General features: G+C 39.6%; 1 protein-coding gene across 1 annotated transcript; it reads right to left on the reverse strand.

Annotated features, from left to right (window-relative positions):
- Positions 1 to 6,574: 6,574 nt before the first annotated feature.
- Positions 6,575 to 17,667, reverse strand: DCK (deoxycytidine kinase). Its single transcript, XM_082759514.1, has 7 exons — positions 17,519 to 17,667; positions 16,436 to 16,554; positions 14,537 to 14,730; positions 13,245 to 13,392; positions 11,615 to 11,730; positions 11,040 to 11,139; positions 6,575 to 7,890 (listed from the first exon to the last, which is right to left on the reverse strand). Exons 1-7 carry the CDS (start codon positions 17,586 to 17,588, stop codon positions 7,864 to 7,866), a joined length of 774 nt encoding a protein of 257 aa, XP_082615640.1. The 5' UTR covers positions 17,589 to 17,667; the 3' UTR covers positions 6,575 to 7,863.
- Between the last annotated feature and the right edge of the window lie 154 nt (positions 17,668 to 17,821).

A 17,821-nucleotide genomic window follows, 5' to 3' on the forward strand; every position in this document is an offset into this window, starting at 1 on the left:
GGTCACCATTTCTCTTGAATACAGATGCAGAGCACCTGGATGTTGTTACCTGAGCCCCCTGCTACCAGGGCTGACCCACTGCATTGTTTTTTGAGGCAGTTTCTTATCTCTCAGGGTTCTTAAACTTCTATTCTGCCTCCATTGATACAGACAGAAGTTTGCAGAAACCTTATCAGTATAATTTTTCCCATATCCTTTGACAACTCACATGCAAATATTCAAGTTATTTCCACCTTTCATGTTTCCCAGACGTGTATGTTTTGCATCATCAGGCATTGTTTTCAGAGACAACATCCTTGCTCCTGCTAACATCATATCCTTCTCAGGTAAAAAGCTACATTCTACTCACTGTCTGTTTATGTCTTACTCTTCATTTCAGGCATATCTACACATTCATTATGTCAAGGCTCATAACAAGATTTCTTTCTTGTCTCATCTCTGTTCATCAACATCTGTCTCAATTCTCTCTCTGTTTTAAAGAGCAACTAAGAACTTCCCTGCAACTCCTTCCATCTTCCCCGACCATTCATATCACAATTAAAAGGTCAAAAATACATATCAAAGCTTAAGGCTATCAGCAGTACTGGTGCTACTAATGACTCATTTTCAGAAAAGCGACCTAGCCAAGGCCACATACTGTCAGCAACAGAGCCACAACTAGAAGCAAGGATTTTTGAATACTAACATTTTTTGTTATTTCAGATTAAAGTTAACTCTATAAACAGCACACAGTCCCCTTAAAAAAAAAAAAAAAATCAGGAAAGCCAACTGCATTTTATACATCGTTCTTTAACGTTATTCAGTGTACATTAGATAAAATATACCAGCAGCTCACTGCATTCATGGGATTCAGATCTGGAAATGTATCAGAAAGATAGGACATGAGGAAAAAGCCCTGCTTGAAACATTACATTGCCAGCCTTTCTTATCTGAATATCTGCACACCAGGTGAGGCACAGGAGATCGAATTGAAGAAATAAAGCCTTCTATCACAAATAAAAGGGGGTTAAAAAAAATGATGCTTTTGAATGGGGTAATACGTGATATACTCAAATTACTTGTCTTGCCTTTTTGATGAACACCATACTCCCCTTAAAAACAGACTGTAAAGACTCTTATAAAAACATATATATCCCACTCCCCAAAAACACACAGCACCCTGATATGAAGAAGCACAAGTGGAAATCAGTACTTACATTAAGACACTGAGAATTCAGGTACCTAAATGCAATTTCCAGACCTTAAGTATTTCCAAAAGAAAGACAAGCTCATTCAATGGACATACTATGCCAACCTGCAAGAAATGTAGGAAAAGGTCTAATCCCCTACAGAAATAACTTCCAAGATCTAAAGCAGCTGCCAATATCCAAGACAAGGATCAATATGGTGATGGTCAGTAGTTCACCCTGGGTACACAGGTTGTCACTGCAGGAGCTCGGGAGGTAAAGGGACAGAGAAGCACAGTATCACATCCAGTGTATATGCTGCTGTAGGTATGTGGGATGCAAAGGATTCAGTCCACAGAAAAACAAGAAAACAACAACAACAACAAAAAAAAAATCAAAGGCAGAGAGAGAACATTCCTGAGGGAAAAAAAAAAAAAGCAACAGTCTGCAGAGGGTCTGCAGCAGATATGGAGACCTTCAGTCCACGCTCCCAGAAAGCTGACAGAATTGCTACATATTCAGCAACGCTTTCTGACCTACTGCCAACATGATTCCAGTTGGATTGTAAAGGCAATCCCAGAAGCAATGGTAAAGCAGCATTTAAAGCCAAAAGCGCAACCAGATGCTGGAGATGTCCTCATCTGAGAGCAACGGGCAAGTGCAGACCGTCAATAAAACATAAAACTAAGATGCATTATCACTTAGAGTCTATCATGGGTGAACAACCCTAGAAGAAAAGGAAACTTTCAGACAAAGACTGAGTGATTCATCTCTGGCATGGACCAATTCTGTCTGCCTCACTGGATGCAAAGACTAATTGTGTCATCAAAAGATAACACAAGAAGCCATTACTGAAATAAGCTAAATAACTACAAATACCATCAAGATTCTAGCAGTATCATACAAGTCTGAGTGATACACCCGTAAGACTTTGCAGATGCATTTAGAAATAAATTTTAGAGTGCACCATGCAATAGCATCTTCGCAGCATCAGTGGTCACTCCTGTCCCACAGTAAAATGCTGAAGAGGATGGAATGCCACAAACAAAACAATCATCCTCTAGACCACAAGGATCATGCTGTCTTCTCTGGGGAAAAAACAGGTCTTGTGCATGAGCTGTGATTAAGTCCAAAGAGGACAGAGAGTACATCACAGCAGGTAAGAGGCGAAACCTGGAGATCAATATGTACTTCACACCTGAGTGTGTAAGCATAGTAGGGGCACTCATTAGCTATGAAAAGCCAATTGTAAGTGTATGCACAATAGCATGAGGCACACTGAAAACAGAGACTGTTCAGGAAAAGGAAAATTACCAAACGTAAGGAATCTCAGTTAACTCTCCAATACATAAAATTGCTTAATTGCACAGAACAGAGCTGTATTTCTTTGTTAAAAAAGACAGCAAGCCTTCCTTTCAAAATTCAAAGTATTTAAAGCATGCTGCAGCAAGACCACAAAAGCTATGGCATCCTAAAATGCTATAATCAGGCCACGGCAACAGCACACCACAACAGAAACCCCACTTGAAACAAGCTGGAAGTCAGTGGGCTTATCTTCTCCCTAGACGATAAGGCAGAGACAGGAAAGAAACTGTTGACAAGGAAAAACACACCTGAAATACCTACCCGACTATATTGGACCACTGCAATAAGCCCTCATGAAGCAAGCACTGGAGCAAATCTGCAACAGATACCTAAAAAGTGAAGTCCTGCTCTCTGTTACCACAGGTCTTCTTCCAAGGCGCAGCACAGACAGGACACAGGCAGCCAACCCCGACCAGCAGCCTGCTGCAACAACACAGTCAACGACCTGAGGCTGCTGTACACAGCCGAGAGGGTCAGGGTAAAGGCCATGAGCTAGCTCCATGGACAGGACAAAGCCAAAGGTGCAGTGGAAACTTATCAGAGGGCAATAGCTATCATTTTAAGAAATTGGTGGAGGCAAATCTGAAGATAATTATGGATAAAAAAGAGAACACTGTCAAGTACACATCTATGGACAGGGCTGAAGCCATGAAGAAGTACTAAGAGCCCCAGCAATCAACCAGGCTAACAAGAGAATCACTCAGAGAAAACAACGAGGATTCCTAAGAGAGAAAACTAGGAAAGCAGCAGAACCCACATTTACAAGTAGCCTGCATGCTACTGAAATTTTGGCTTTAACAAGTCTATTAAAGATTGTGCAAGATAATGTCTTCGGTATTTTTTAGAAGTCACAACAACTTAGAAGGAAATTGGAGAGAAAATGAAGTGCAGAAAGGAAAAATGTGGACAAAGCAAAGCAACGTATTCTGAACAAATTGCAGTGGCCACCTCCTTTTCCAAAGCCTGTAAGTATTATTAGCCAGCAAACATACATGGTAAGAGCTGGACTAACAACATCCTGCAGATACATGTATCTAATGTACACCCTGTGTAGGACACTGAGAAAAGCAATCAGCAGAAATCCAAGAAACGAGCACCATCCTATGTATTATTTTAGCACGCACTAAATTCTTATTTATACTGCTGTCATGTTGCTTACAGCCATGGCTTGAAACCTTGACCTAAGAACAAGTCACCTACACACAACAGTTAGGTTTTAGCCTCTGTGCATTATATTCACTGCACGCCCCCACTGAATTCTGACCTAAGGTAAAATAAATCACTTGACCACTTATGTCCAGAATCTACACTCCCTGTCACTACTCACTTTCAGTCACAATTTCAGAGCCGTTCCCATTGCAGGCTTATATTTGATACATTAAGTACCAACCATGGATTCAGTACAATTCTCAACTGATTTATTTTCCCCAGCACGTTGCCAACATTAGTATTGCTCACTGCCTGCGTTTGGGCCTGATGTTTTGGGTCTAGATGATTGTTATTGCTCAGGCGCACCAGGATTAGTGTTATCCATGTGCTAATATTCACTCACAGAGCAGAAACAGGTGGTGGTTGCATGGAAGACCTTCTGGTGTTAAAACCCCTCCCATCAGCTCAGCCTTTTAGTCCTTTACTTAATGCATCAAGGGCTTGCTTTATTCCCCTCCTTCCAGAGATCAGGATTTATCTCATTCAGTAGAGTATTTATTCATCAGTTCAATGTTTTTGCTCTGGCAAGGCCAGGATGCAGTCTCTTCCTGCTTGAACTTTTCCAGAGCCATTCAAAGTTAAAACGCTAATGCTTTACTTGCAGCCAGCTCAGCAGGAGAACTGAGGATACAATGACCTCATGTGGCAAATTCTGCACATAACTGCACAATGGCTTCACCGCTACCACTAGCTACAGGGACTACAGCACAGATTTTGCCAGCTATTTTTATTTCAAGATTTTATTTATAGTAACAGCTTTTCCTTGCAAAGGGTGCCAGTTTTCAGTGGCTGTATTTTTTAGTGAACAACTTCAACACAAGTGACATTGCACTAATGGCTTTTAATATGATTCAAAAAAAGTAATTTCTACTGACCCCTTTTAACCAAAAGCAAAACATTCCACTGAAAAATTCTAAAACTACATCCACCTTCTTTCTTAATTATTTAATAGAGCACTTTAGACCTACAAAGCAGCACATCAATATTAACTAATCCTCCCAGTCTTCTGAAGAGATAGGGAGATACCAATATTTTAAAGATAAAAAAACTGAGGTAGAGTGCTTTTCTCTAGATCATGCAGTGAGTCTAAAAGCAGCCTTAGGGTTTCTATACCTATGTTTGCTGAAACAACCTGGAAATAGCAAATGCACTTTTCCCTATCAAGGTATGACTTACTTGTTACTACATTCTTCTTTGCTTATTAGCTTATAGGGAAGTTCTCCTGTGTCATTTCTAGTTCACAAGTAGATTTCTGGTGTCTTTTAATTGCTGGAAAAAGAATGTAATCATCTTTATATTAACCACATTTTATATACAATTCCATTATGATGACATCTGCATAAATAATGAAAAACAGTAGAAACAGTTAACTGGCACGTAAATATAAAAAATAAAGTTCTACCTATAAAACTGATTGCTGTTCTAAGCAGTGTTCATATCAATGTTCATATCACTACACAAAAAAAACAATTACAAGTACTAAAAATAAAATGAGGTAATACTATGTCTATTACTCATACGTGTACTTACATAGCAATTATAATGCTAGCAATCAATATTTTAATCTGTATTCTAACCAGACAAAACATAATAGAACCTGCATACCAACTCGTTTTCCCCAATCACAATGACACTTGGTTAAAACAAGCAAGTGTTTCTAGCCAGTTCCATCAAGGTGTCTCTTACCCAAGGGAAAAGAAAGGACGCAGCGCTCAGAGACTGAAAAAACATCACCAAATGTAAGCATCAGTTCGGAAACCCTCCATATCTCTAACAGACAAAAAAAAAAAAAAAAAAGAGAAAAAAAAAGAAACAAACAATCCTGTTGTGTGATAGGCTGGTAATAGATTTAAAGAAAGAAAAGAATATGGATAAATTTGAAAGCCTGAGATACTGGTAGAGCTGTGGGGTCTAAGTGGAGACAGAGACAGAACAGCATAAGGACATTGCCACTTCTGTTCATCCTCCATCTGTCCTACATACAAAGAGCTTCTTGCACTTCAACACAGCTAGTGTCAAAGCCCTGAAAATTTTCCTTGTTTTGTTGTTGTTGCGTTTTTTGTTGTTGATTACAGCAATTAAAAACGTTCTAGTAATTGGTCAGGACTTTGCTTTCTCAAACCCAAACTTGGCAGAGATTATGTAAAGCTTTCTGGAACAGGATGGAGATAATCTGCCACAGAATGTGTGCGTGTTCTGTGATGGGTTTGAAAAGAAGTCTTTATAAGAACACAGACTTGTTTACTGCTTGAAATGAGCACTGTCATTCCAATTCCTGTAATTAAATCCATGATTTTGACAGCTGAAACAGTAGGAATAATTGCACAGTCAGTCAAAATAAGTTGTTACTGTTCTGACTGTTGCCAAGAATTCTTTAAAGGTTCTGCTGTGCTTTACATAAATCTAAACTAAATCTTCATCCACCTCATTCACTTCATTTCTGGAGCTATGATCTTAATCCTTCCTTTTACTAGGCAATCTGGAAGTCCAAAACAAGTAGTTCTACCATAATACTGCTATATTCCACTGTAACACAAGTATTACATAAAACACTCCTACTGATCAGGAAGTTACAGATATATTTTATATAATCCTTTGTCTCTATCCTGTAAAGGCAATACCCATATATGAAAGAAACTGAAGCTAGTGACATCTGACGCATCTCAGTGCATCAGAAATATTAGTTAACACATACTTCAAACACTCCAAGGATATATCATCTTAAATTCATCCGTTGCACCAATATCACAAACCAATGATCTACATTATTTGTCTTACAAGACAAGGGAGCTAACAATACTAAGCATCAAAGAAGTCTTTCCAACCATTTTTATTTCAGTCAATGCTAGAGAACACCAGCACAATTCCAGTAACAAATGAGGAAATTTCATCTCAAATTAGCAAGTTACACAGACACCATAGTAGACAATAAAATACTTTACAATGGAATTTTTGCATTCAAAAGCCAACTGTGCAATCATTCAGAAGTGCTTAAAGCTGAACAAAACAGCACATAAAACAGTACGTAAAGACATGCACCCTGTAGAGTTTATATTTTCTGCACCTGAAACAAAAGTGGCTCCGATAATGGAACGAAATGCACTAAAACAGCAGCTACTCCACAGAGTTCTCCCCTTCTTACTACAAGGTGATGGTTAAGGACAGCCTACTCCAACTATTGCAGTATTACATATGAACACCCAGAAGGCTCAGTTAACAAACGAAGAAGCTCTAACAACAGCAGGAAGCTGCCTCTGACATCCAAAACATAGCTAAGTAAACGTTTAGAAACATGTCATTTAGAGCTGAACATCATTTGCAAGATTTTCTTCTTCCCTTTACAGTACCTATCAAACAAACACACTTCTCTACAGGAAAAAAGGAACTTAAAAACAGCCAAAACCAGCTGTGTTACAGAGAGTTCAGGGTAAAAAAAAAAAACAAAAAAAAACAAAACAACACAACACATGCTAGAGAAATGAAAGCCTCTTAATGTTCTATCTTGCAGTGCACAATATAAACAGGTTAAAAACTAAGAAGGTATCTCCAGAGTTTGCGACATCTGGATTTGTTTCAATTCAGTGTATTCTGAAAACAACTTCACCTATCAAAACTGTCAGATGACTTTTCGTATATCTTGTAAATATAAAACTCCTAGATATATTAAAATTTCCTCACCAGCGTAAGCATTTATGTTTTCTTCCTCTGAACAGTAAGACACCAGTAACAAGTCAACTCCACTAGAAAACTTCATGAGAGAGCTAAGAAAAAACACTACTTCCCTGAAAATTAAATAGCTACTGGTCATAAAATAAATTAAAAAATGCTATAAAATACTCCAGAAGAAGTTATTCATCTGATCAGAAACAGGCAGAATATTCAGGAACTTGCAGAATGCTAGTATCTTCAGAATTTGTCCGTATTACTTTGTATAATGCTCAACAGACCTAGCGATTTATTTAATAATTTCTCTATTCACAGAGTTTGTTTGTTCCTCACAATTAAATCAACAGGGTTGAGTCCTGCCTCTCCAGAGGCCTTCTATAAAAGCAGAAAATGTACTTCAGACTTTGATCACACAGATGTTTGGAACAGTTTGGCTCCGTCTGTGCTTCAAAGAGGATTATAATGTGCTCAAAAATTCCTTCACCTGCAAAAAGAAACACATACTGTCAACGAAGAAAGAATTTATCAACACAAATACACAGAAACTACATTTACCTCTCCATTGCTTTATGCCGTACTACAGGACACAGGAACTGGGAAAAATAAATAGGGTTGTCCATGCCATTTCTTGTCCACTAAGAACTTTTTTGCACCCACAGTGCCTGTAATTTAGCAGGTACGAAGAGCAATGCGTTGGAATGACGTTTGTTCCTCCCACGCTCCTAAACTACAACCCTACATCACAAATGAATTCCTTTAAAAGCAGGTCTAACCTAACCACAAGGAAGATAATGACCACCTCAAAAAAATCTGTCATTTGGAAGACATCAGGCCACACCCAGTACCACAACACTGTTCATATTTTATGTCAATGAAGAGCCCAATGCCCCTTTAATCCATTTAATGGGTTCCTCATAATTTGAGGTTGGCAAATAAATAATAAAACACCACCTAGCAAAACCACAGTCCTTCAAAGAGATCTGATACTGTAGGACAATGCCATAAATATTCCAGGTACTGTTAAACTCCATGTCCTGTGGTTGAAGAACGGATCAAATGCTACCTGAAAATTAATACTGAAGTTCTGGCCCACAGAACGGTACCTAGAACCCAGAGGTCTACATGTTCTACTTAGAGCACCAAGACCCAGTACAGCACTTCAAATAATCCTTACAATTGCACAAGAAATGACTTCAAAAGAGGCAGTGTGCCAAGCAGCAGAGCAGCACCATGCTTTAAGGTGCAATCCCTTTCGACAACATCCTCAATTCAGGTCACTACCAAAGACTGAGAATGCTCTTATCATAGGTATGCAGCCTTTTTGTTGTGCGCCTGCCACTCCCTCTCCCCAAGAGGAAATTCCTTTAAAGCACAGAGGTAGGAAGAGGTGGCAGTGAGGCCCAGGCAACCTTCTTTAAAATATTTAAAACATTACAGGACCCCTTCTTTAAAATATTTAAAATCATTACAGGACCCAAGGAATCCAGCATCTAGGGACAAAACTCCTCTCTTTCAAAAGGATTCCAGATCATCCTAGCAACTACACTGTGATACAATCAGAACTAGGAGAGTTTTCCTCTCCCTCCACTCAGGCTAGACTACTGCATAGAAAAATATGCACAATTCACTAGAGAGCACGGTGTTATTCCATTGGCAGAAGCTCTCATACACGGGGCACATCTGTAAATGTTTTGTCTAAATTCCTGATGTGAAATGGAAACAGATCTTGGATCACATTCTCATATCATGACCATTCCTTTCCTATTTCAGGGTTCAAGGAAGCAGAAATAAAGAGGTCAAATCCTTTCATGTAGTGAAGGGAACCGAGCATTCTAGCCAGAGTAATGGTAATCATAAGACAGCCATCATCCATTTTAGAAATTAGCAACAACAATGCTGCATGAGGAAATTTATAAAAATGATTTAGGCACTGGTTTTAGGACTGATCTTTGAAAGCGAGCATTACAATAGAGGCAAGCAGGAAACGTGTGAGTTTTGAATCAACACCAGCCATAAGCACATATTAAAGGCCAAAGAACCCAGCCTCAAGAAGAGTGTAGCAGTTTCATCACCTGGGAAATCCCAAAAAATAAGGCCAACACAGGGCTTAGGTTGTTCGCAGGTAGCATCACAGCTACACAGGAGAAAACTCCACTGAAATCCCTACTTATCTTAATCCCTACCAGGCCCGAGCCTGGTCTTCACTCTTGGTGCAGACAGAAAGAAAATCAATTCTAGAGCCAGGATGATCGGTCTTTCCACCAACTGACAAGATTTAAAGAGGCAAATATGATGAATGCTGGTTTTAATCAGGTGAACAGTTCCACTTCTCAGTGGCTAAACTGATTCTAAAGGACAGAACCGCTTTCCTTGAGGGTAAACAAGCAATTGCCAAAGAAAGGAAAAGCGTGCACTTAACATCGCTAAGGCCTGGAACTCGTTGCAACTACTCAAAGACATAAGGTTGTCCTAAGCTGAATCCCATCATGATTCAGCTACCAAACACTTGAGTAATTAACATTTGTGTGTGTTACACCAGTTGGTGCTAAGATTTAGATTTTCTCAATGCAAACAAAAATCTCAGCTTGAATTCCTTTCATACCAGTATTTTTTTTTCCATGCCTTCAAATAAAAGACTAATTCTGATTTAGATTCTGCATTACTTCTCAATTAAAATAAGAAGCTATATTTGAAGAGTACTCCCTGCATGTTAAGATCACTGCTTTTGAGAAGGATTTTGAATAACACTATCAAATACAACTGAAAGGAAAAGCTTTAATGATACTGCCAATTTAGCAAACGTGATCCCAACTAAGCAGTATTGCAGCAGGCTATAAGGCAGGTTCAGATACTGAACAAACCCCATGCTGTAAATATTTTAGAAGGATGATTACATAATATATTATTTTTAGAGAGTCTCTTTACATTAGCCATATTACATAGTCCCTTATTGTAGCAGACTTACCAGAAGACAGAAGGAGAGCCTTACTCTTTCATTTAGTTAGAAAAATCTACAAAACCTAAAGTATTTTTCCATTGACTCACTGCTTTGCATCAAAACTCAGCTGCAGATTCAGTAAACTCATCCTTCCGCTGTCTGTTTTAATGGTTTTGTACTCTGTTTTCACAGCACCTGGAACCGCCTTCTTCCACTGACTGGCACTCTAGGTTAGACTTCTTCACACATATTACAGGGAAGACTAATCCAAACATCTGACCTGTGTAGCCTCTCTCTTTCTTCCTCTCATCAGCTAGCCTTTCTCATCCTCTCACACTTCCATCACATTTCTTAGGACAGCTGCATGATGTTATAAGCATGACACAGCAAATAACAGTTCCTTTAAACATTTGAGGGTTTAAAGTCGGCGTTATATTTGCAAACAAAACTAATTGTCAAAGTTTTCTCAAATAAGCCTAGTATGTTTCCTTTTTAATTTTTTACTTTTTTTTTAAAAAAAAAAAAAAAAAACTCGAAAACTTAGGTCAGAAGTTACATCAAGAGGCACAATTTTGAAGATCAGTCTTACTTCGAAGAACAGCACGCTTTCTGATGCAAGTATCATCTTAAAATCATTTTGACAGGTTGTCAATTAATCTAAATGATCATTTTGTTCTGTTCACAAGATTTTTTACCTTTTCAGTCATGTGATCATATCTGTCCTTTTTGCCTTTGAAGTCTTCATTAACATCTAATGTTAAGATAGGTATTTCCTGTAGATATTCAAAATCCGTTCTGCATGGGAATAGAAACAAAGAAAATATTAGTAGCTGCAAAAAAGCATGTATCCATTGGTTTTTGTTATTAAGAAACCCATGAAAAGAGCTGCACATTTAAATCACAGCCATGAATTCTGAATATAAACAAAAAAGCTTACATTGACAGTGTAGCTCCTAGGATACATTATTGATCCTTGAACACACTGCTCCCCCAGCACCCAACGATCAATTCAGCCATTTATTAGAATGAGTTCAGCTGAACCATCTGCTCTGCAGAGCTCTATGTGAAAAGAGCTGAAAGCACATTGCATATCCTAGCAATCATTAACACGTCATAAAGTCAATACCACTAAGGATGTATAGATAAATAGATTCCTGGGGTTCGACTTGATATATCAAAGGAAAAGCTGAAGTTTCAATGGTAGAAAAAGCATTATAGAACGTTCTTAGAGCATTTATCCAACCTAAAGTAATCGTTAAACAGATCTTACCGCAGTGTCCTATGCTGAAGCCAGCTTTCATGCTTGTAGTGAAGCTTCTCCAGATATTCGATGGGAATTTCTTGTTCTTCATCTCTTCCACGCAAGTAAATCCTATTTAAGCATTTCTAAATGCAAAATTGAAAAGAGAAAAGAGAAAAGATTGGTTGTTTTTGCAGACATACAGAGTAAGTCTAGTTTGCTGAGTATTTTTGGATTTGTTTGTTTGTTTGTTTCCCCCCCCGACAACCCTTTTTACTGTGCAAAATATGTCAAAAATGAATGTTCAACTTGCTTCCTATCTTAGGAAACACGGAAACATTGCTCCATTTCCAGCTGATGGAGCCTACTGACTATCTTCAAAATCAAAGAAGGACTCAAGGAAATTTATTGCATTGTTTCTCCGCTACAAGGCATGTCTCAAATAGGCTTTTTTATTAAAAGAACATGGGGACCGGTGTATTGCATGGAAAGAGAATAGAAGCACCCTTACAACATTACGGACTGTCATTTCAAAATCTCCTTATGTACTTCTGGGTCTAAAGAGCTCTGTTTTTGAATGCCATACTCGGTTTCAGTCCTGAACACATCCAACACCTCCAGTATGAGATGATCACAATTCTTTAAAACTGCTTAATTTTCTAAGTATACATTCTCAAAGTAAAGGAGGAAAAAAATCCCTTGACAATAAGCCTAGGAAAAAAGCCCTCACAGAAACTCTATCTAGCATGTTACATTACTGAGTTGTTAAGCACAAAAACAAAAGATCAAAGTAGAGAAGCATGGAAGTGACCTACAAGTCAGTTAGTTACTTCAATTGGAACCTTTTAAAACTCTTCTTATTTTTTATCCTCTTATGCAACTTTCATACTCAAGAGTGAGATTTATGTTGTTACCTTATTTTAAAATACATTGCACACCCAGACATCAAAGCGTTGTGCTGAAGCACTGCATCAACCAAATGCATTCATCTGGCTTAGCTCCATTGCTCCAGGTGAAAGGGCTTCACAAACACACACCCCATATCCTCTGAGGCATTAACTATAAATTATTCTGTCACACCAAAGATCCTATAGCTAATTTTGCACTTTTCACTTATTTTATTACCAGTAGTAGTAGTTTCTGGTTTGCTCATCATATAAACAATCTGCTTTTATAATTAGAAAAACATTATCTTCACATTTTATTTACAAATACACAGGCTACATCTGAAAGAACATTCTTATGTTAAGTACTTCCAGACGGTATTAGTAATAACTCAAGTATTACAGTCTCTGGGGGAATACTACAATCTAAATTGAACTCTAATCATTAGGATTCTTATGGTGAAGGTTAAGAATAGCTCAGTATTTTGAAAAGATTACATTCAAGGCAAGTTTTTCAACTGTTTTCTTGTCTTAGACATTCAAAACCATCCGTAAAACAAAGAAATAGTGAGATGTAATGACACAGAACCATGACCTTAGTAGAGTTCCTTACAAGTACATTATTCTTCAGTCATGAAGTCCTAAAATCATAGTTAAAACCTGCATTTTTAGCAGAAAAAAAAAATCCATGGGAGTACATACAAAGACCACATTTTAACAGCAAGGCACAGAACAGGTACTCATTTTCTCTGTTGTCATAATTGTTTACTCCTTACCTCAGGAGTGGCTCTGAGATAAATGATCCCATCCAGCGCTAGGCTTTGACCGAACTGCTTATTCATCCAGTCATGCCAGTCTTGGTAAATAGTCCATTCTGTTTCATTCATGCAATCAGACTCATATAAATTAGCTGCAAAGATATATCTGTGAACACAAAACAGTTCTGTAAACAAAACTAAGCTTGTATACAGTTATCAAGTACTTTGCCCAAACTACTGGGCAGCAACTAGGAAAAGAAGCAACATAGTAACTGTGTAACTTTCATGAATATTTGGACAGGAAATAAACAGCTGGTTTTCTCATTCTGTACTTCTGTCTATTCCAGGAGCATCCACAAGGAACAGTAAAAATTGAAGCTCAGGTATCTGTTCAGGAGTAATTTACAAGCCACTGAAACACTGTGGAAATTTATTTACAATCTATTAGAATGCAGCAAACAAGGAGTAAGGATTCTGTGATGGAATTCAGTGATCAAATCTAACCTTCTGCAACTACGCACCGAGAGGTACAGCAATATAGAACAGCTAGACCCTTTGCATGAAGCACAGAAGAAAACAAGAGCAAGCAACAAAGAAACTGCTTTGTTCTTCTTGTTGCCTACTCCCCTTTTAATTAAAAGGAAATGTGCATGCACAAACCATAAAAAAAATACCCAGAAAGAGTAAGAAACTACAAACAGTTTATCGATGCTTGGGGGTGACCTTATGTTTCTCTACAACTACCACTAGTACCTCAAAGAAGACTGTAGTGAGGTGGGGGTTGGACTCTTCTCCCAAGCAAGAAGTGAAAGGACAGGAAGAAACGTCCTAAAGTTGCACCAGGGAAGGTTTCCATTGGGTATTTAGGAAAAATGTCTTCACTGAACGGGTTGTGAGGCATTGGAACAGGCTGCCCAGGGAAGCGGTTGAGTCACCATCCCTGGAGGTCTTCAAGAAACGTGTAGGTATGGTGCTTAGGGATGTGGTCTAGTGGTAGTGCTACCACTTGGCAGTGCTAGGCTAATGGCTGGACTTAATGATCTTACTGGTCTTTTCCCATCTAAATGATTCATTTCTACGAGTTCAAGGTTATTCTGAAGTATAAACCCTCAACTCAGTAAAATTATTTCACTGTCAACACCACTGAGAGAACGCTAACAAGCCTCTTAACGCTATCCTTGTGATTCTCCTGCATCAAAGTTAAGACGAAGGAATTGACAAAGCTCAGGCCTGCTCCACCTGTTACTAATTTCTGGGCTGCATTTAGGAGGATTTTGCTCTTCACTCGATGGACTTCACATCCAACATACCTGTCACTGTAGACGGATCGTTCAAAGAAGACCACAGGATTCTCTGCCTCTCTGAGTTTGCCTTCAAGGGATTTGATCTGAGCCCGAATCCTGCTCAGGCAGGCGTACGTTTGGAAAGTGAAAGACCACCTCTCTGGTTTGTCATACATCATCCGAAGCACATTTCCACCACTCTTCTGTGATGTAGTCAGCTCCTGTTTTTAAATAAATATGGTGAGCCTTTAAAAGTTGGGAAGGTAGAGTATTAAGCTAAAACAGAATTGCTCTACTACATTAAACTACAACTCCATCCAGCTTTTCTTTCAGGTTTGCAATTGCATCATTTACCTCTCAACCCTATTTGTACATAAAGCATAAAGAGCGGTAACATTTCTTCTGGCACTGAATACTCTACAGTGTCAAAATGCTCAAGTACAAAAAAAAAACAGAACACTTTTGATCAGTATTTACAAACTTTAATGAAAGAACAACATTCTCTCAGTGCAAGAAGTCAACAACATTGTGAAAAAAATCCATGCTCCTTTCACTCTGACAAGCCTATGTTTAATTATGAAGTTGAGTTATTTTTGTTTTTCCATGCATTCCGGTTTCGTAATTACAGTACAATTATAACAGCTACCGATACAGCACCTTAAGATGTTCTCATCATACCTGAGAGGTTCAGAACAGGCTCCAGGCCAAAAATATCCCTCAGCCCACAGAACGTTGCTCAAACATCTTGAGGCAGCAACTAAAGCCACCAAAACTGAAAGCTGCGTGCCTCAGCTTTACTAGAAAACATAGTATATCAAATATGATTGCTTCTGTCTGAATCTTTTTGCCACATTATCTCTAGATATTTGAAAATATCTCAGTATTTGGACTTAGTGTTTGAGCTCAACTCAAATTCTAGAACAAAACTGGAACACATAGTAGTCTTGTCTTAATATATATATATATATATATGTGTGTGTGTGTTTCCTGACTAATTCTAGGAGTTATATATAACATCATGTTTCTTCAAACCAGACAAAGCAACTGCAGAAAAGTGCCATTTCTAAGTCTATCCTTAAGGGGTGATTATGATGGATTTGAAATTTCATGCAAGTGTGCTGGACCCAGCTGCGATAGAGTTGTCAAAGAACAGCCCATAGTGTGATGCATTATGTTTTTGAGGCTAGAACAGTTAATCCCAGACTGATGTTCTGCAACGTGCTTGCACAACATAAAGTCTTTCTTCGTTTCCCACTCTGACTGCAACAAGCAGGCTGGGGGTGCACAAGAAGTTGGGATTCTGACAGGCCAGTGATATTCCACGCCTTAAGATGTCACGTTCAGCAATTAGCTCAGGTAGCTGAAGGAAGAGGAGGGGAAGGCTTTGATTTGCATGGTAGTGGTGCTCAGAGGCTGCCAGGACTGTTTCTGGGAGGAGGTCAGTGATTGCTTTTGCATCATTTGTTATCTTCCCACTCTACCTTTCACTTATTAACAAATCTTCATCTTGACTCAGGAGTTTTCTTGCTTTGGAAAGGCTTTAAACTACAAGAGGGTTGGTCTAGATCAGACATTAGGAAGAAATTCTGTACTCTACTCTGAGGGTGGTGAGGCACTGCACAGGCTGCCCGGAAAAGCTGTGGATGCTCCATCCCTGGAACTGCCCAAGGCCAGCCTGGATGGGGCTTTGGGCAACTTGGTCAGGTGGGAGGTGTCCCTGCCCACGGCAGGGAATCTAACAGAATTGGGTGGCTTTTAAGGTCCCTTCCAACCCAAACCGTTCTATGATGATAATCAGTAAGAGAGATACCTATCACATGTATTTTCTAAACATACCTGTTTTTTTCAGAAGACCACAACCTCTCATATTAGAAGAGCACTTCACTGGTTTTGAGAAAAATAAAGTTTCATCTTAGTTTATCATACCTCACAATCATCTTCCGAATTTTGTTGAACATTGCACCATCTAGCTACAGGCTCATGAACAACTTCCCATTCTTCATCAGCTTGTTTGAGGATATTCACAAACGTTGACTTCCCTGCAGCTGTAGAAAAGCATTGAGGAAGAACAGTAGTCAAAAAGGCTACTGTTCTTTAACAAGGGAACAACTATTTTCAAGTATCATAAATGGGTGTCCCCCACCATTTTGACGTCATTCAGGTATGATTCAGAGACCATAGTGCACCACAAATTATCAAGGAACTGAAGCACAATTTTTTGTGTTTTAAAAACCCTTACAACACTCATATCAAAGCAATAATGACAGCAAGCCTGTCAATTATCTGGAAAGTTACATTTGCTTGGTGGTCCACTCTTGGGCTCAAAGTTGCTGCAATTTACACTTTAGGCAAAAAAAAAAAAAAAAATAGCGAAGAGGAAACATAAAGCAGAAGGGATGTTTTCTCAAAAATACAGCATGCAGGTCCACCACCAATGGAGAAAATGCTCAGATTTTAAAAGAGGTACTTAAAACTGAGAGATGACAAGCAGCTGGTTCTCCAGTACAGGAGTAAGCACCAGTCAGCAAACTGGTACCTACTCCTTACAACTCCTACCCTCAATTTTGAGCTCAGCTCTTGGAGAAAAAAAAAAAAAAAAAAAAAAAAGCATCTTATTATGAAGGAACTTCCTGCTCTTCACAACAGTTAAACAGGTTTCTCTCGTTTGCTGAGGGAGGTATTGAACACTACAAGTTTAACCTGACAGCCTGCATTTACACAGGTGTCTTATGCTTCAGTCAGGAACGAATAAATCTTTATAGGAAAGGCAGGAGAGAATAACCCTTTAAAAATAAACCCTTAGAAAGGCGAACAAATTAAAAACCATCCCGGGAAGCTCGCTTTTTCCCTCAAACCCCCCCCCCCGCAGCGTTCCCAGCAGCCGACGTTCTGCTCGCGTTATCCCCCGACTGGCTATCGCGCCGCGACTCCGCTTCTGGGGACGGAACCGGAGAAAGGCTACGCCGCCCCCGGGCACCCACCGAGGCGGCGGGGCGCCCCCCGACTCACCGATGTTGCCCTCCACGGCGATCTTCTTCACCCTGCCCTCCAGCCGCCCGCGCTTGGGGGGAGTCGCCATGAGGGGACGGCACCGGGAGGGAGGGGGGGTGTAGAGGGGGAGGCGCTGTGTGAGGGAGCCGCGCGCGCACAGCAGCCGCGCGAGCCGCCAACGGCCGCAACGGAAATAACCGTCGCCCCTTCCGCCGCCGCGCTCGCGCCCGCCTTTCGAATTTGGCGCGCGCCGGCCCCCGCCTCAGGGGCGGCGGCGCCCTGAGGGGACGGGCAAAAAAAAAAAAATAAACGAGACAACCG

The sequence above is a fragment of the Aythya marila genome (genome assembly GCF_965140915.1).
Source record: "Aythya marila genome assembly, chromosome: 4".
Classification (NCBI taxonomy): Eukaryota; Metazoa; Chordata; class Aves; order Anseriformes; family Anatidae; genus Aythya; species Aythya marila.

Coding starts and splice junctions, on each gene's coding strand:
- DCK (XM_082759514.1), bottom strand. CDS start 17,588: ATGGCGACTCCCCCCAAGCGCGGGCGGCTGGAGGGCAGGGTGAAGAAG. Junction 16,555..17,518: donor CGCCGTGGAGGGCAACATCG/GTGAGTCGGGGG, acceptor GCTTTTCTACAG/CTGCAGGGAAGTCAACGTTT. Junction 11,140..11,614: donor CTTCAGCATAGGACACTGCG/GTAAGATCTGTT, acceptor ATTCCCATGCAG/AACGGATTTTGAATATCTAC.